The 20,365-nt window shown below is 37.9% G+C and overlaps 1 protein-coding gene across 1 annotated transcript; it reads right to left on the reverse strand.

The window, feature by feature from the left end:
- Positions 1-1,843: 1,843 nt before the first annotated feature.
- LOC147066185 (uncharacterized) lies at positions 1,844-19,173 on the reverse strand. The gene is made up of 8 exons (XM_085955734.1): positions 15,231-19,173; positions 10,982-11,280; positions 9,982-10,144; positions 9,653-9,830; positions 7,658-7,824; positions 6,928-7,223; positions 6,089-6,419; positions 1,844-5,028 (listed from the first exon to the last, which is right to left on the reverse strand). Exons 1-8 carry the CDS (start codon positions 18,857-18,859, stop codon positions 4,809-4,811), a joined length of 5,283 nt encoding a protein of 1,760 aa, XP_085811860.1. The 5' UTR covers positions 18,860-19,173; the 3' UTR covers positions 1,844-4,808.
- Between the last annotated feature and the right edge of the window lie 1,192 nt (positions 19,174-20,365).

The following is a 20,365-nucleotide window of genomic DNA, read 5'->3' on the forward strand; positions in this document are numbered from 1 at the left end:
AGGAAAATATACCTACTCATATGAAATATAGGTACTCATATGTACCTTTTTTTTCGACCATGTCCGATCCTAATAGGATCTTATGGGCCTCCACAGAGTAGAGGTTTGTATTAACAGATTTTGTTTTTACGAGAAATGGATGTCAGCCACTTGCTCAACCTATTATGGCCATACCCTGACTCACACACAAATTGAAAAACAGTGTACTTGCCAGACCCAGGATTCGAACCTGAGACCCACGGCGGATAGTCTAACGCTTAAGCCGCGCGGCCACCGCGACACAATGGCCACCTACTCATATGATATTTAATAATTATTTATCAACGCTAAGACAGGATAAAAAAAATGTTTATGTTAAAATATTAATACACAATAACACAATCATCAACCTTTCCTTTTATTCAGTGACGAACCGTGGGGATAGGCAGATTGAGCATCGCTTGGGGGCGGCAGTTTCTAGAAGGGCGGCAAATCGAGGAGAATCATTTGGATTATATAGAAATAGTTACCTAAACTTAGTAATAACGAAAATATCTTTCCATTAAAAAATTCAGCTCACTGGTTTTGTCGGGTTCGCGATACCTAGTTTACTTACGTTGCCCTTCGACGTCCTTGGTGACCAGAAACAACACATGCAAAAAATTGGAAGAAAAGTGGATAAAAAGGTTACTTTTTATCAAAAATAGTTGATGACCCCCTGGAAATCACCTCAGGACCCAGGAACCTATATTACTACAAATTGTTTTACAAGGATTTAAAAATGTGAAAGAGATCTTTCGCTAAGCTCTATCACTTCCCTCCATTTTGGTTTGTAATTTTCTCAACTGTCACTTTGTGTTTTGTTTTCTTTTTTATCGTCTGTATTTGGGATGAAGGTGGATAATTAAGGCACCGGAATTGTGATGGAAAACGGCGAGTTTATTTAAGTTAGTTTTATACTATATGGTTACATTTTTTAATAATTTAATTCTACGGAGGGCGAAATGTACGCGTTCGCTATTTTGCTGCTTGTCGCGATCTGAGCGCCATCTTGTGATTTTTTCCAACGAGAGCCGTTGGCGAAAAAAAGCGACGTTGCAAATCGTCAACGGTTATATTATGGCATTGTTGCCATTCAACATATTATAATCTACTCTAAGGCATTGCCGGCTCGGCTCTGTTATTATTATTTATTTTCGTAATCAGCGCTTTATTATTTGTTGCATTTGATACCGATTCGGGCGTCTCCAGATACACAAAGACATCCCCAAATGGGGACCATACGGGGGTGTCACAGCTCCTACCTATGTTATTAGTTTAAATTTATTTTTAATGTTGCGGGGCATCACAATTAATCAGTGCCTCGGTTATCCAAGTCTATAAACCCGCCACTGGGCATCATTATGCAAATGTTGAACGTATTTTCTGAAGTATTGTTTATGAATATCTTGATTGGAAACTTGTCATATATCTATTCAATTAATTATAGGATCGATTTTTTCAGACTTCTATGATTCTACTGTGGCTGTGATTCTCCTGACTTTTGAGACTCCCGGATTTCATATTATCATAATCTAACTTCACCGATAGATTCATATAGTTAGTTTCCCGATAAAAATGCAAAACAACATAAATCTTCTTTGTAAACTTTTCGAGATAATTGATTTTCATTATTGAATATCTCAAAATAAACTCTGGATTCACAATTCCAATTTCAAAAGAAACACAATTAATTTAAAATAAAGAAACAAGTGTGAACCTATCAAATATTAAATACCATAGATCACACCTGAGCAAAGCCGGATACTTCAGCTTAATTGAAGAAATAAGATAAGGAAAATAAAATGAAAGAAAATTTGTATTTCATTAGTTTATTCATGAAAGTAACATAGTAAGTAAACACAACATAACAAAACACAAACATTGGAAATAGCATAAGTGCTGTAACATAAGTAGATAGCACCACCCGGGTATTGAATAGATATAAATAATATCAACATGCCCGAGTGAGTTGTAAAATTGTATCAATTTCATGCACAGTGAAACTGTCATTGAAAAACTAGTATAGCTCCACTAAAGACTAAAGAAAATAATTAACATCTAATTTAAATCTGACATTAGTTTTAAATATGTATCAGTTCACATCAATGTGCTGCAAGTGCCTTGGATACACCAGTTAAATTACTAGAAATACATGAAATTTTCAGCCCATTAGAGCAGAGGTTAGCGTATTCAGTTTCTAATCAGTGGATCAACGGTTTGAAACACGCTGACCCGAGTTATAATGGCTGACAACCAATCTTCGTAGAGAATGTTTTCCAAGATACCTCAGATAGATGCTCAGTCTTGCGAGAGGGAGTGGTGACTTATCTAAATATTTTTTTAGTTAGATAAGCCATTGAATAAATATAAATAACGGTGATGTATGCAATAAAGAATCTAATGAAATGGGTACATACTTTATAAAGAAATGAGGCATTTACTTCCAAAAACCGGTAAGTTCACATAGGATCACAACCACAGAATTTGATATATAATTTATAAAATCTGCCAAAGCATTATGTAAAAAAAGCTTTAAAAACGTTACAACGAATACAGAAGTGAAGCAATATAGAACCACTTGTCTACTAATTTTCATACAAACTGAGTAAGAAATCAACCATTTCCGTTTGAAAGACAAAAACATTGTACAGGTAACTCCTGTTGATTGCGGGGGATATGTTTTGGACATGGTTGCGATAACGAAATTTGGCAATCAATAGGAGATTCGAAAAACAAAATAAATGTCATGCATAAAATAAAAGTAAAAAAACTTTTCAAAAACTGAAAAAATAACATTAATTTCATTCCGCGTTGCAAAAAAGAATTTTACATAGTACACCCTGCTTAGCCTGTCTGTAAAATTTATCGATAACATTCAAATAATCAGATCGTATGCAAATGATTCCATTCATTATTATGATTCCTGGCACGGGGCACACGTCAAAACAAGTGCAGGACAAAAAATATTGAATATCAAATAATGAATTCACACTCGTCGGGGTCGCAATGGACGAGGGTTACCTGTATACTACAAATATTGAATTATAGACTCATCGATAGTGGGAAATGGATGCCTCATACAGTCACATCATTTTTTTAATAATCCTATTAAAAAGATATATATGTATATTTAAATGTTTCCAACAATAAAAATATAGAAAGTTAATTAGATATAAAAAATAAACACAACTCACAATTAATAGTTTTACCAAATGCACATTACATACTTTAGATAAAATAAAATCAACACACAAAAAAATGGTCAAGCTATAACAAAGAAGTTGAATGTATTAAACATTTTTAAAAAATACATTGAAAAAATTGTTGATATCTCCTATGTAAAAGGTTGGAACTGTGTTTTTGGCTATTTTGACTTATTAATTAAAGATAATAAACCGATGATATAAAAGAAAAAACAAAAATTCAATCAATATATTTGTATAGGCATAGCATTTAAATTAACGTTGTGTCATTAAAATTTATTAAAATCACACTATTACAAAGGTACCATTTTGCAGTTCCGACCTTATACGTAGGAGGTATCGATGTTGAAATAATGCTGTTGACTTATGTGTTAAATAAGGCATAAATTTTAAAAACTATGGCATTGGATACAATGTCCTCTCAAACTTATATTTAAAAGACTCATTTAGGCGGAGTGTAATTGGTATTAGACACAGACATCTAGTGACGGAATTGTGAGACATGCAATGTACATTTTAATCTGTTTTATAGAAAGCAATATTATATAATATTTCATACTCTAGAATGTGATCACAGACACTCCACATGGCTAAGATTTTGTGACCATTCTTCTAACTTGTAATGGAGAAATGAAAATATTGCCATCAGTAGTTATGTAGTTTTGGTATCTCTTCAGTAGCCATTGGATTAAAGACTTGGCTCGAGATTAAAGAGTTGGAACTGTGGTGATGATGGCAACACTACATCTTTTGAGGCACAGCTCCGCAAATTCTGTCACCGTGACTGACGAACCTCTCTCACCTTGCAGCAATGCTATAAGAGCGATCGTCGCACTCCAGGTCTGACAAAACAAGATGCAGAAAATGATGTGACCTTGTGACAGGGTGAAGTAATTTGTAATTACTTTGTAATGTAATTTTTCAGAAAGTTGCATTTAAACATGTGGGGCTCCAGACTGGAGGTTAAATTGTACGAGAAATAGTTGTTTCCATTGGGTCCATGTACTGGATCAAATACGCATAGAAACAACATGCATTTTTTGACCGAGTGCTTGTTCAAACAGGTGACCCACTGCTTCGGAAACAGTCACTCCACTAACTAGGTCAACGTGGGTGCTAAAAATTGTATTCAATACCTCGTAATCCTGTCACTAGATCCATCTAATATTAATTACATTCCTCTTAATGACCACTTTCAGTTTATGCAATATCTAGCGTTTCTATAGCAAAAAACATAATCCTTATATAAAATATCATTCAATTGATGTCACTAATAATAAATAAGATCTTATGAATAAATAAATAATTTCATAGCATAAATATTGCAAAATTATCACAAATCCATGCAATAAAATAATCGAAGACCAGCTTGTAGAGTCTGTCAAAAATGTATGTTTTGAACTGAAAACACCTTTTATATTATAACTACCAAAAGGGTGTTTGACTTAAACACATCATTAGCAGTCCTCTGCATGTGGCCATAAGACGTTTACAATACGTTCAGTCATTAGGTTTCATAGTCACGAATAATAAAATAAGTTAACAGTTGACTTTTGTATTAAAATAATATTGTTATAAGCCTCGTCACATTCCTAAACAGGAGATGTCATTTAAAATATCAGAAATCATTTGTTTATCGGACAAAGCCCTCGTCACTTCTGATTCGTCCCACTGAAGTGCTATCTTCCGCGTCCGAGGTTCTTTTTTTCCGGCCACTCTTATTATGCCACGTGTTTCAACGAGCTCGCATAGTCCAACGAATTCAGTCCCGTCCACAGCGATGATGTTTCGCTTTTTGCAAACTCTGAAAGTAAAGAACAGATTAGTTTTTCAGTGATCAAAACTCAAAATAACCAAGTGGGCGAATTATGTCGTGGATTCGAATCCCGGGTCTGGCAAATTCGCAATATGTTAATTAGACCTATAGTATGGACCCAATAAGTTGAGCAGGTGGAAAACAGCTATTTATTGTAAAAACAATAATCTGTTAATACAACCTCCACTTTGTGGGGGCCCATATGATCTTCTTAGGATCGAACATTATAATAAAAAAAAAATGAATTAGTCCTACACAGCAGATAGTCTATCTGTTGATGATAATAATATACATAACATACACATACCTCACTAAACGGCTGCTCGTTATATAGGTTTTTGCTCCAACAGACTTTTTAAATTATGGCGCAATTTTAATTTAGGTCCAAATTTTTTCAATATACTCTTCTTTTTAAAAGTACTCTTCGATATTGGCACAAAATATATGTGTTTATATATTATTGAATGTATATCCAAAATTGAAAAATATACAAATGGAGATGAAAATATTTAGACCAGATGCAGAATGAACATCATAAAATTTGACAAACCGACATGAAACAAGAAATCGTCACTGTTCTGGCAGAAGACACTAATTCGAAAAAATGACACATTGAGTTAGTTATACCAAAATGTTCCGTATTTCAAACTTTACCGTCTGGAAACATTTTTAATAAATAAACAGTCATTATTTTAAAGTCATCCTTTTTACGATTACTTAATAAACTCACATGATAGACCATTTCAAACATTTTAACAACTTCAAAGTCAAATTACTCAAAACTAGTATTCTCCAGTTAGTGTGTTCTGCCAGAACAGAGACGAAATAATCACTCTAATATATGAAAAGTGGTGATTTCGCACATGTGATGATCGCATAGCAGGTTGGTATATCTGGCAGGTAGGTGCATTTGTTTAAGGCGTTCAGTACGATGATTGCATGTGATAATCGAATAACTAAAATCACAAAATTACTGTTTGTTTTCTTTGAATGAATTATTTAAAAAAAAAAAAAAAAATTGATTCATAATATGTAATTATATTCTTACTTCTTGTACACATCGTGTAATCTCCCAATCGATATGTCTTTGTTTTTCCCCCTATTAAGCATGAGTAAAAGCGAACAAAGTAATAACTTTTGCTGTAGTGGAAAATGGTCATCCATGTCCGACTCCAGCTTATGAGAAGCTCCGTATACATCGTTGAGTACGGACATAACTTGATTTAATTCCACTACAGAGTTAGGTTTGGCATTGTCAGTTTTCTGTTTATTGTTGTTTCTATTGGTAGCAGGAACACTTTTCGGGGAGGCAAGTTCCACAACCCGTCGGCCGATATCCAATGCCCGTCGGACATCACCAGATATGGCAGCCACTTTCCCTAAAAAAAGAAGAATGTGCAAATTGAGTATTCGACTATTAGTGGCCATTTCATTCAAGTATACATAATATAAAAGATATTAATCACTACGGTTTGGCACCAAAATAGTATGACAAAAACATGACATGAAAAAAATTCTACATTTAACACCATAAAATATATTCACAAACTGATAACTATTCAAAAATGTTAGTTCAATTGATAACACAGTTAATGCTAAAGCTTATGTTAACAATTGATTATGAAATGAATTATGTTAAATAATTTCAATATCCAGTCAAAATAGGTGCAAAAAATATTGTCAGGGAAATCACAATCAGCAGAAATGGCAGTTATATAAAAGACCCGGAATACTTTAAAATGATCAATCAGAGTGCAAACAAACCAGAATTTTATTTTTCATACAACTGTAAACTTTTGAAGAATAATATCTCAAAACTATGTAACTTGTGATGGTGACCTTTGCCTGAACGGCGGAGATGTATGGTATTATTTCCTCATAAATTACCTGCTAGCATTTGTATTGCGACAGGAGAAAACAAATCTAACGCCGTTTCTTGTTTCAGTCTTTCAGTGAATATCTCCACAATCTGCTGCTTGGAGTACGGAGCGAAATGCATCAGCTGAGGTTTCAGCTCGCATCTGGCTTGCAGTCTCGGTAAAATGCGATCCGTCAGATCCAAAGCATTAGCGATACCGACTAGAACTATATTTGACTTAGATCTCGCGGGCCACTCAAATATTGTGTACAAAACAGATTGTTTTTTATTACACAGTTGATCAATTTCATCCAGTACCAAGAGGCTGCAAACAAAAAGTAAATGACATTTAATTAGAAACGTTTATAACACTGGATAGACACTGCTGTAATAAATTTTAATCAGAATACTGTTCTAAATAATATTGTGTATGTATACAGGCAAGATGGCAATATCTCACAAAATGGTAGATACGAAGAAACTTTCTCGTCATAGTTTAAATTATGTGGTTTAAGAATTTTTACTATAACATTAATTAATATACAGAGTTTTCATTGTAAATAATTGAGAACTTGAGGAATAAAATGCTTATAACTTATCATACAAAACAATTGAATCATTTTGAACATATAAATGTCATGTAAAAACTGCTCCTAACTCATGTTTTTACTTTTATACCTCATGTACCACTTCAATCCTCAGTTCCTCAATAATTGACAGTTAACCTTTTATTCATTTTGAAAATACTTGAATACTAACATCATTTTGTGTTTTGAAGCCAGGTGTTTGTCGATTGCGGACAAAAAACTTTTTTCTGTGTGGCCATTTGTTTTCAGATGGAGTTCCTGACAAATTCTACCGTAGATACTACCAGCTGACCTCATCGACGTGCAGTTCACGTACACTTCTCTGAAACCGCTTTGGAACTGAAAAAAAATTTCCGAAATATTCATGGGTAACATAACTAATATGGACATCGATCATTTTAAATAATGGATAACAAGACTTAAAATTTGTCATTTTAATTTGATCAGTAAACATATTTACATATTTAATTAACATACAATATTTTGTTTATTAGGTTTCTTAAATTTTCTTTCTTCCGATATAGCAGTTTTGATGAGATGTCTAATTTGCAAAATATACATATCGTCGTTGAAACTAGAAAATTGTGTAACTCCGTTTTAATCGAAAATTGACTTTGAATGCCATCTAGTGGCCGTTGATAATATCTATCCGTCTTGCAAATTTTGTAATTCCAGAAAAATTGTATCATTGTTAAATCATGGATGATTTCACTCCAAAACCATACATTTGTATAGGAAACCATAATGTTTTTTGTCTCTCCTGTAAAGTAGTGTTTTTGGAGTTACAAAATTTTCTAGTTTCAACGACGATATGGCATTAAACATAGCGTTTTTGAAACCGCAAACAGCTTAAAATTTCTCATAAAAAAGCTAGTATATCACACTGGATTTGTTTGATAATCTTATATCTTACCAAAGAAATAAATGTAACATAAAAATATTACACATGGTCAGTAAAAAGGGCGTTGAGCACATAATGATTACAATGTTATCTTCAATGTTCTAAAAGTATGTCAGCAAGAGTTTATTCGGTGACGAAGTTAAAACTAGAGTTCGTGCTTGCATTATTTCTTATGATTTACTTATAAATATGTTGCGAAACAATAAATTCTCCTCTATTCTTTAATCATGTGAAATCAATGTTCATAGTGATTGTGACTTATAGAATCAAACCTAGATATGTCCAATTTTTTGTCGGATATACAGAGCAAGTAATGTTTGGCTTGCTATTTTCTAAACATTTTTTTTTAATTTTGAGAAAATCTAGCATTTTTTCTGCCAACTATGTAGCTTATTTTTTACCCTATAACACTTTTTGTGAATGAGAGTTAGCGAAAAAAAGCACTGCCAAATTCAGCATGTACAATCTTCGCTTATGTGGACTATGTACACGAAGTTCCATACAAAATACGGCTGCAATTTATAGAAGAACTGTGAAGGAATAGACTTGGGGTGGCCATGGCCTACCCTAGGGCTACAAGTTATGATCTGTGATAACAGATCAATTCTCTATCTATATAGTAGACGCTTTGTTTCTTTTTAAAAATGGTTCCGTAGTCTTCTGTAAAATTGAATATTATTTTACGTTTCGTTGCACTTTGTATTTTGAATTGTAATTGAAATTATCTATGAACTCTTCAAAGACATTGCATCTTCCTTAATACTCGAAAAATCCTTTCATTATTCAATAATAAATATTTCAAGAGAAGACACTGCCATTGATGGATGACCATTTATTGACTGCAGAAATATCACAAAAAATTCATAGTTCTATAATATTCTTTAAGTAGCAGTTTCATATTTTTAAACATAAGTTGTCAAAGGCTACTTTTTAATCAGGGGCCCCCTTGTTAATGTAAGTACTATCCGCCAATGCAACATAATATAAATTATGGTTGAATTTTAACTTCAACTCACACCAATGCCTTGGACCCAAATATCAAGTGTCTTAAAAAAAGGTAAACATTAAAATCTTTATTGGAATTGAACCCAAAACATCCTACTATTGATTACTCAACTAAATGGATGTATTAATCCTTACAGCGCGAACGCCACAGCTGTTGTGTCCTGATTAGGGGGCAATTATATATAATTTAGCATGTTATTTAAATGTGGTAATTAAAAAGTAATTAAATGCTCCACAGTGAATCGGTTAAAGGAGTTATACCTTTGGTCTTTGAAGTATATTTGATAAGCATGCAGTTTTCCCAGTTCCAGGCGGCCCCGAGACATACAGCGTACCGGACGATTCCTGCTTTAAACATACTGTAAGGAAACTTTCTAATTTCTCTAACTCCTCCGATCTGCCCGGCAAATTGTTAGACGAAGATGTGTGAAGTGCTAGCCTGTGAATATATAAACATAATATTTTTTGTCAAATATTGAAACAAGAACAACTGTTATTTTATTATAAACATGATTTGTTTTCTTTTTATAATGAGGTTAAAATAAACAATATCTACATGTTCTTTATTATTGAAAATTCTTTATAGTCACCTTGCATTATGCAAATTTTCATCTTGTCCGTCAACACGGTCATCCGCGCAGCTGCGACGCTTTCCGTCCATAGAAAGCCTACCCATAGGGCTACTAGGCACTGTCATATCCCTTTTCAAATTAGAACTTCTTATCATCCTAGTAATTTTACTTGGAGAACAATCTAAAACAGAAAACAGTATTACAATCATTGGCTGAAAGGAAAAATAAACATTTTCGTGAAACTATGAACTAGTTTTAAATTTACTATTTTCTTAAATATGTACATACACTTGCAATATGAATTGCCATCAAAAGTAACAAAAATGAATGCAAACACAATGTTATTAAAAAAAAGTTCATTATTATGCTGCTGCTTTTCTGCAAAGCAGTAAGTCGAAGCCTAAAAAGAACGCAAAAAGCGTGCAGTCAATAAAATTATCTTCAAAATAGAGTATAGGAGAAAATCTAAAAAGTACTAAAAGCAATATCGAAGATGAGCTGGACTTGTCAAGAAAACCAAGAGAGACATTAAAGGGGCCGTTGGGGGCAAGCAAAAGAGATCTAAACGATAGGCTCTACAATTAATAGTCATCTGCCATAAACCATAATAGATGGAAGCAGTCAGTTGCTCAATAACGGGAGATGGTTGAAAATTTTGTTTGCCTCAGCTCTTGCAATACAAATATCGAAGGTTGCAAAATGCAAAAAGGTGATTAATTTCTGAATAGGCAATGCAAAGGGAACAATAACAAGCTTCAACAAAATAAAGAGAAATCTCGTGTTCTCCATCTTTCTTTATGGTGTTGACACTTATAACTGACACTATAAAGCAAAAAGAAAGATTGATGTATTTGTGACGTGGTATTGGAAGAATTCCATAGAGGACGAAATATGGAGGAATAGGACAGACCAACTCTCTAAAAGTCTGATTCCAGAGAGTTCTGCAATTCTTTGGTCACAATCATCAACACATTGAATAGAAAATAAAGGCTGACTAAATGAAGCTCCTTTTGTATACCTGAGTCGCTGGAAGTACTAGAGTGATTTGTCTTTTTTAGTGTTCCTTCGTGAGTTCGCTTCAACACCCTATGCCGAGATGATGTATTTATCAAGTCAATATTCTCATCGTCGCTGTCAAGTTCGACGATCTTTTTTATTTTGGTAGGCTCCGGAGTTTCCTTCTGTTTCAACTGGCATACTTGCGGGTTGGTTTCCGGTGTAGGCTTCTCAGTCGCGAGCGATTTGGCCGAATAGAAGTTCAGTGATGCTTTCTTGCGCACCCGGAAGGTCAGGTTTGTTTGAATAGTGGACATGTTTCTGGAAAGAAAATAATAACAATATTATTTGGGTGCTACTAGCTAAGTTTTTTTTTATTTTCAGAGTTTGGTTGCAGTGAGTAATGCCGGCTACAAATATAACTGCATACTTGCACAATTTTTTTGCAGAAGGCACTGTCATTTTACGCTTGAACCATGTTGACGAATAAAGCAACAATAAAACTTGACTGGTTCAGACTTGTGCATTCTTATACTACGCTTCAAGTATATGCAGGTACACTCGTAGCTAAAATTTAGACAAGTACTTACACAGCCCATACCTCCAATACTGAGCAAAGTTTTATAGCGGCCATAACAGTATACTGCCAAGCAGCTGCAAAGTTCACTTTTATATTTTAGAGGTCTTGAATGTTGAAAGTCAGGCTGGTGTCAAACATTAATTAGTGATCTTCAAGTGTAAGTAAAAAAAAGTAATTTAAGATGTTCACTCTCTCCTAACCAGAGCATACAGACATCCGCTAAGTGAAAATCACATTAGCACACTTTTTTGAATAATGGTTGTTAGCCATTTGTTCAACCCATTGGGTCCATGGAGTGAATAAGATGCACATTGAGACATGACATGCATTGTTACCCAGCTGCGAGATCCAACCCAAAAATATAGATCCATTTTCCTTTCCAGTTTTGAAATAACCAAGCACAATAGTACAGATTGCATACATATTTAAGTACAAACAACTCTAAAACCAATTATTCCATCGTTAAAACTTCACATGATCTGAGTATAAATGCATTAAGTCATTATTGAAACAAAGGAGGTGACTAGCAGTAGCGAAGGGTGGAGGTAGGCTGTTAAGATCCAACATAAATAGTGCACATTAAACTTTGTCAGTCATTCGTATTTGTTTCTATTGAACTTAGGACATGTTATGGGCGATTCAGCAAAATAGTGCACACTTTTTCATTCATAGTTACTTGTTTTCATTGGATTATAAGAATACATATTACATGTCATGTTGGTTAGTTTCTTAAAATTCATTGATTATTTTTGACATTATCGCTTGGTTTTCGCAGTGTTTAATAGAATTTAAAAAAACTAGCTATCACCATCTGTAAATTGTAGACTTAGTTTAATGAAAACAAATACGTATGACTAACAGTTTTTTGTGGACTATTTATATCAGATCATAACAGCCTACCTCCACCTTTCGCCACTGGTAACAAGTGACTTTGTTCAGTCAGGTAATAAAGTGAGCTTTAAATGGACAATATTAACTTAATCAGCAGATTTGATTAAAGGAATTTTGCAGCAATTTTGACCTTATCGGCTGGTGGACCAGTTAATGTTTAAGTACCCTTAAACTAAAGTCAGTGTTAAATGGGGTCACTCGGGACGCATCCCTTTCTTTTCATTACCACTTTCTTCCAACTCACAGGTGGCAATTGAAGATTGCAGTGATAGTTTGTGTCATGATAAATTTGTGTCAAGCTCCATTGCAAAGTGGTTGCTTTTGATGGTGTCATGTGACAGACTGAATGCTAAATAAGTTGATGAGGTGAAACAACCTAGAAGTAGTGGATGGTCGACCCATGCGCTCTGACTTAGTAAAACCCATGTGGCCCCATCCGAGACTGGTCTAAGATTCAAATATCTAGGTGGATATTCTAGATATCTAAGAGTAATTTTGGTTAGAGGTTAATAATATTACTTTGTCTAGTAGAACTCCCAACAGCTCAGTTTACCTTTAATAATTGGAGATTTATTTCAATTCTAGATGCCCTGTTTAATGTTGGATTCATTTGAATGTGGGTTAAATAAATAAAAAAGACATTTACAATTGTTAAAAGATAGTCTTTATTATAAACTCGCATGTCACACAACTTACAGCTACATTTTCTTAGAAAAATAAGAATACTTTTAATAATAATATATAACAGTAATTCACACATTAATATTAAAATGCACATCGCATCACAACAAACAACCGAGGCAAAATTTGAAAATTTCTTTGAATCGAGCAATCCAAAAAACCTAACTACAAAATAGATGAATTTAAAAAAAATTACTAAATAACAGTTAATAGAAGGACCACCATGCATAGTCCGTTGGATCCAGTCGGTAAGGCCTCTTCAATAAACATATCCTATCTAATTTTCATTACTGGCCCCCGCCCCCGTCAAGAGTGTTTGGTGAACACCCAACCGGTCCTAACAAGCAACAATATAGTTAATACAAATCGTGCCACTAGTGGTTTACTATTCATGTGTGTTTCTAGAGACCCGGGTTTTTTTTTTAAAATATGAATATAAAATGTGGTCTTTTAATCGCTGAATGCTTTCACCGATTTCGTCTACCTCGACAGTTGGTTGCGGTGATGCGATGTTTCTCCAGAAATATGATAAAAAAAATATGAATAATAAATAACAAAAGAATGTTGAAAGATTATTATTATAACATTTTAGTAATAATAATTTAATGAATTTAGTCTTGAAATTCCAGATAATTATAAACTTATACAAAGTAGAAACTTTGAACTATTTAAATGGGTGCTCAGGATGTTAGCTCATTGCTTATAAATAATAATATTACAAAATAATAAAAAGAGAAACATTTTTTTACATCCAATTACAATATTTAGAAATGTTAACATTATTTTATAAACACAATATTTTTTGTTTTGTTCTTTACTGGCATAAAAAACAATTGTAGCCTTTTATTCACAATTAACGATATTACTATATAGTATTTGAGGCCTGATTGCTGATATATAAAACTGTTGAGGTATAATGATCCGCTCATTAGTTTCACCTTACACCTAATAGCTATTCAATAGACATTCAAAAATATAAATTCTTTTGAAAATTATTTGGTGTACAGAAAAATGACTGAAGAATTAGTTTGACACAACTAATCTTTCAATAAAATTAAAATGTTACACATTTCAAATCATAAATATGATATTTAATTGCTTAAGACTGCACATTTCAGTTTATATTTTTTATGCACTGGGTTTTTTAATAATTATTAAAGCCATTAAGAACCAAATCATTTGTATAACTGTTGGCATTGCGAATGGACTAGAGGTCCCCGGTTCCGAAATGGAAAACTTTACGAAACGGAGTGTTCGAAAATTTTCTGAGGATATTAACATGGTTATCAAATTTTATGGGTATTTTATAAACATAAATGTGCTAGATTTTTTGTTATATGGCATATCTAGCTCAGACGGTCAAAATATTTTAACCACGAGACGGAGCGATAACTTTACAGATTCCACGAACCGGAACGGCGCTCCGGTCCATTTCGAGCCCTGGGTATAAGTCATTTTAATGTCATGACTCTCCATTTGTGATACAACGGACTGTTTGGACAAAAATAAGGACAGATTTTTTATTGAGAAAAATGTTATTTAACTAAATAAAGAAATATTTTAACGTATGCAATCAGTGCTCAGGATCGGACATGGTCGAAACAAAAAAATCAGTACCAAAGAATTTAAGAATTTAATTTTAAAGTAATCAAAGAATTTGTGCAATATTCCATAGATTTTAAATAACTACAATTCGAGAAATGACCATATTGCCCAGGTGGAAGTAAAAAGATTGACAAGATCTCATATGGTTTGAAAAGCTTTGGGGAAAAGACAGTAATCAAAATACATCTGACATGCTATTATAAAATAAAAGTAATATAATAATTTACATGTTTATGAAGATTGGTGAGGTTATAATAATTCGAGAAATGATGTCGCCGGCGTCGGGTGGATTGCGTTCACGTGCAGGAAATTAGCACCCCGGACAATATCAATCGATATTCATCATCCCAGAAGAATCGATAAATTAAAACAACATGAAAAAAATCTAAATTATTCAAATTGATAATTTATTCCAATACCCTATGCTTATAATACCAACATATCGAAGGCCTTTGGTACACCGGATACATTCGAAGCGTACGCATTAAATTATTTTGAAAGGAGTCCGCTTCACTGAGGATTATTTTTCATTATCCTCTCGAAGTGCGCTCTGGCGGCAGGGTTATTGTACCACTGGGCGGCAGCCCCCGGGGGAAGGAATCCCAGCCTGGTCTGCAACTCCAGCTGCTGAAGGATGTACACCTGCTGGGGTGACATCTCTGAAGGGTAGGACCCCGTCTCGGCCGCTCGGGGGGCGTAGCTGCCGGGCCGAGACGCGGGACCGGTGGCTCTCGGATTAGGAGGCTTAACAGGGGCGGGGGCCCGAGGAGGCTTGACGGTCTCTCTAGATCCTCCCGGTGCATCCGGGGCCGCGTGATTAGTACTGGATATCTGCGAACTGGAGATCAAGTTCGACTGACTGCCGTTGTCCACAGTCCGGGGGGACAACAGCCGCTTACGCTCGGGCGACCGGCTCTTGGGAGAAGAGCAGGCGATGACCAGCTTGGGTGAAGAACTCGGCGACCGCGTGAGGGACCGGTGGGAGGGTGGCACATAAGCGGCGGCTGTCGGATTGCCTTTAGAGTGGGAGGCGCCGCCGTCACTGGGCCTCCCGCCGTTGCCCGCTGTCGCTTTAGTGGACGGGTAGTAGTCAGGGGCATGCTTGGGGCTGGCGGCAGCCGGTACCCGTGCGAGACCGCCGCCGGTCTTCGGATGCTTCGGAGGCGGGACCGGTATTCGGAGAGGTGCGGCCGGGGACGCGTTCATTTTGAAGGACTCCTGGGAGAAAACCTGAGAGGGCGAGGCCATCCTCTGTGTGAAAGACTGCTTCTTGGCGAGGTCGGCGATGGACTGCATCGTTTCGAGGGCCTTGGTCTGTTGAGGCCCAAGCTGGCTCGGGGCGGCGTGTGGTGTGGACAGGTCTAGGGCGCTATCGAGCTTCGCAGGTTTTGACTGAATGTTGCAGAATTTCCTCACAGGTTGCGAGACAGGCACCGGCTTGCTCTTGGCCACTACCGGGGCAGGAACAGCCGGGAGTGCCCTCTCTTGCGGCTCATCAGTGGGTGGGGCGGCGAGCACGGCTGGGGCCATCACAGCTGCGGGATGGGAGGGAGCGCCCACAGAGAGAGGGGCAGCACTAGAAGTGGTGACAGGTGTGGAAGGCGAAGGGGAGGCTCCGGCGTTTATTTTAGGATACTCAATTCTGGTTTTTAAATATTTCGGTTTTTCGCACTGCTGTTGGAGAGATTGCAGAAATGTCTGCTGAAAAGTCTTCGGTTTGGCAAAGGGGCCGGCCTTAGCCTGCTTCGCATCCCCGATGGGCTTCAGCTTGGGGACTGGTCCCTTGGCGCCTGCAGTTGCAGTTGCATCGCCAGATTTATTCGGGATTGGTTTCACATTTTTTTCCCCCTCCGATGGCTTGGAACTTTCCAAGTCAGGCAATTTCAATATTTCTATGTAATTATGTACTGCAGGGGGGCTAGGGGCATCGGTCCGGTCAGCGGGAACACTTCTAGCGGCGGCAGCATCGGCCTTGCGGGGGTCAACAGCCTCTGTGGGCACAATGTCCTCCCGTCCCGAATCTGATTTTTGATCGGTGAGAGTTATAGACAACGATGAAGGAATATTAATATTGCAAGAGTCGAAAAGGGTCTTCAGCGGGTCCCCTTGCCCCTTTGGCGGCTTTGGGATGTTCAATTTCATTGGAGGACGCGGCGGTCTCAGCGGGCAGGGATCTGGCCGCTTTGGAATCACTCCGGGAATCTCTGGCAATCTGCGGACAGGTTCTGTCTTGTTGACAACTTTGGGTAGTGTGCTGAGTCCGGGCCGTAGAGTATCAACGGCCGTCTTCAGAGTTTTGGGAGTGGCGAGCGTAGTCGCACCACTAGGCGGAGCTGTGGCTGTTGCCTGTTCTGCTCTGGCTGGAACTCCAGGTCGGTCGGCAGGATGACTCTGAGAGATCTGCCCGTCAGGAGCTTTACGTTTCATTGTTAATTTACTGGGAGCAGGAAGACATTTCTTAGTGACATCGTCCAGATTGACTTTAACCGAAGCAGGGGTGAGGGCGGCGGTGGTGGTGGCGGAAGTGGGGGTAGTGACGGGGTCAGGAGCAGAAGGGGAGATCGCAGTAGACGCAGAGGCGTTATGGAGGGTTCTGTCATGTGCACGGTTCGGTCTGAGGAACGGGGAAGTCGTGGGCATTTTGCTTTTATTGGGATCCGTCTGCGTACCCCTGCCAGCAGACGAACCGTCAAAAGAAAAGTGCGGTTTTGACGATTGTGGACTACAATTTTCAGCCAGGGCATCAGCCACAGATTTAACCAAAGCATCGGAAGCATTTGCTTTTCCTGCAGTTTTCACCGGAATATTTTTAACATTCTTGTCAGCGAGCAATCGAGGCTTCTTTACATCGATAGGTTCCTCCGGCGGTGGAAGCGATTTTCTCTTCCCAGGACTCGTGGTCGCCTCAGTTTTGGGGCGTTTAACAGGCGACCTGAGGGCTGTTGCCGCGGGCTTCGTTTCGACAGGGCACGGTGGCGGATCCGCAACCTCTTCCTTCAGGGGCGAACATGAAGTCTTTCCGACACTGCTTTTAGCCGTCAATTCAAAAGAGTTTAAAAATTGGGACTTTTCGACGTCCACCGCAGGTGAGGAACGTGCCGAGACAGAAGGTTCTACATTGGAGCCATCGGGTGGGGAAGGTTCGCTAGCTGTAACCGGGATCTCCGGCTCAACAGTGCCACCAGATACTGTCTTGATTGCGGCAGATGGGGGAGGCGGAGGGCTGCGGCTCCCTTCAGAGCAGTCCGAGCTGCCCTCGGTGAGGGGAGCAGGGCTATCGGGGGCGGTCACTTCCCCGACCGGCGGACTTGCCTTCCCACGGCGAGCGTGGCCACCTGGCCTGTTAACGCCAAAAAAGCCAAACCTGTCTCGAATCACACTGAAGTCAGTTATTTGATAAAAGAATCTCATGGGCTCATTCCGCTTCCAGTTGTAGATATAAGCGATGTCCATCAGAGTATAATAGTCGGGCAGCGGGACTCGCTTATAGAGGATTTCGACAAAAAAATGAGCGGCATCGATGTCATACTTCATGCTGAGAAACTTCTTGAGGTGGGAGACGTTGACGACGGCGGGGCACTGCAGGTATCTCCTGGTGGGCGCGCCAGCTTCGTTACACGGCGCTGACTCGTTTCCGCTCTCAGAGGAGCGACTGGACGCGCTCTCCGCCTCCACGCAGTCGATATACTCCAGGGAGAACGATATAACGTCCTCGGGGCTGAATATGATCCTCTCAGTATCCTCTCCGCGCTGCTCGGGGGTGGCGCTGGCAGCGGGACCCGGCCGGGACGAGTAGAAGGCCTGCCGACGCCGCATCTCCCGCTGGAACAGCCCGGGGACCAGCTTGTAGACGATGTCCTGCAGCGCCTTGTCAGGTTTGATGTTCGGCTTGGCGGAGTTGATCATCATCTCGCAGACGGGGCAGTAGCTCTTCGCCTGCAGGTGTTTGATTATGCAACTGCGACAGAAGGAGTGCAGGCATTCGACGATCGTCGTGGCGTCTATGTAGTATCCGCCGCAGAGCGCGCAGACGAGGTGCGCGTTCACCTCCTCGAGGAGAGTCCGCGGCGGCACCGACGTCCCGCCGGCCCGGTCGTCCATGGCGATAACCTTGCTGTCGGCGGTCTCTCGTGCGGTGACCATTATGAGGGCACCGTCATCGGGAGCGCACGGATCGCGAAATCACGCGTGCGATGTGCATTTTCACAATTTTACACCGTGCCGTTTGTGAAGTTTCGCATCGGCAGACATTTTAGGACGGTTCCATAACGGATTGCGACGCTCTGCGCGTGTAATTCGGCGGAGATGGCTATTTCTATATATTTCAGAACACTAGATGTTATAATACTGAAATATATCCTAGTACACAGCGCGAAAAAAGAGAAATTGACGTAAATAATCGATAAAAATTGTCAGAGAAAGTGTACACAAAGATGCACAAACGTCAAAGTTGGTTGTACTGTACTGGAGATCTAGCGAAGTCAAAAGCATATGATTGTATGAAAAGAAATAACATTATGACAAACTGCGGCGTAGATCAAGAGTAGCATGCATTAATCAAATAAGATTACAAAAATACAATATCATTTTAGTATTTACTTACGATATATATAAGAATCCTACACTAATTTAAAGAATACACTCGTCAAGGACTTGGGAAAATGGCGCGAATCTCGGTACTTTCGTGTGTAAATGATGGCAGTACTGTTAAAACTATTCGGCTACTAAATATGGGAATACAGAGAGAGTGAATTTTAGTATAAAATTATTATCTATGGGAATTAAGGCATTGTTGTCTATTAAATTATTAAATACCTACCAATATTGATAAATATTTTTTATTGTACCTGTACGATTAATTGAATTTGTAATTTTTGATTAAAAATATTAGCATTGAATAATATATCAATTATTGTAGTCAAATTATTTTGATGGTGCCCACATACCTACCTAATATAATAATTGTAATTTTATTATAATATAAGCCACCAATTAATTTTAAATATTTATCTGTACGCTGCGATTGAATTTAAAGTAATAAGGACAAACAAAAACGTATTCACAAATTTGATTGAATCTCTAGAAGTATGTACCTACCTAGGTACCAAAGAGATTGGACTCAGATCGGTAGGTACAAAAATTGCCCGCCAAATTATTTCTAAATTCTCTTATATTATGTACAATTAAAAATAACCTTAAATACGTATTACCTAATTAACATTTTAGCCACAAAAGACGTAAAATAATAGGCGGGCATGTTTTCACTATAATAATAAACAACATCTAGGTTCTATTGGTGATTATCGTCTTTCAAAATATAAAACATTTTTTAAATCCATTGAACTTGTTCATAGGTATTGTTTAAGCAGGTACCTACCTCAGTTTTGAAATGGTTACCGGATTTTTTTTTTAAAACCAGCTAATCATCGCCCTTGCTCCAATGCCATGACTTTTTCCACATGGAACACCGCGACTCCCGCTAGTCTGGTCACCAGACAGGGACCTCGTAATGTCGAGGGAGAAATATGTTCCGACACCCTTGGGCAAACGCCACCATTGGCCACCATCTTGGTAAAATGACGCCCGAAATCGGTTTTTGGGTAATACTTCATTAATCGTTATCTATACCTACAGAAATATTATTATGAT

The sequence above is a fragment of the Rhyacophila brunnea genome, unplaced genomic scaffold (genome assembly GCF_057557595.1).
Source record: "Rhyacophila brunnea isolate RB1 unplaced genomic scaffold, BYU_Rbru_1.0 scaffold_5, whole genome shotgun sequence".
Taxonomy (NCBI): domain Eukaryota; kingdom Metazoa; phylum Arthropoda; class Insecta; order Trichoptera; family Rhyacophilidae; genus Rhyacophila; species Rhyacophila brunnea.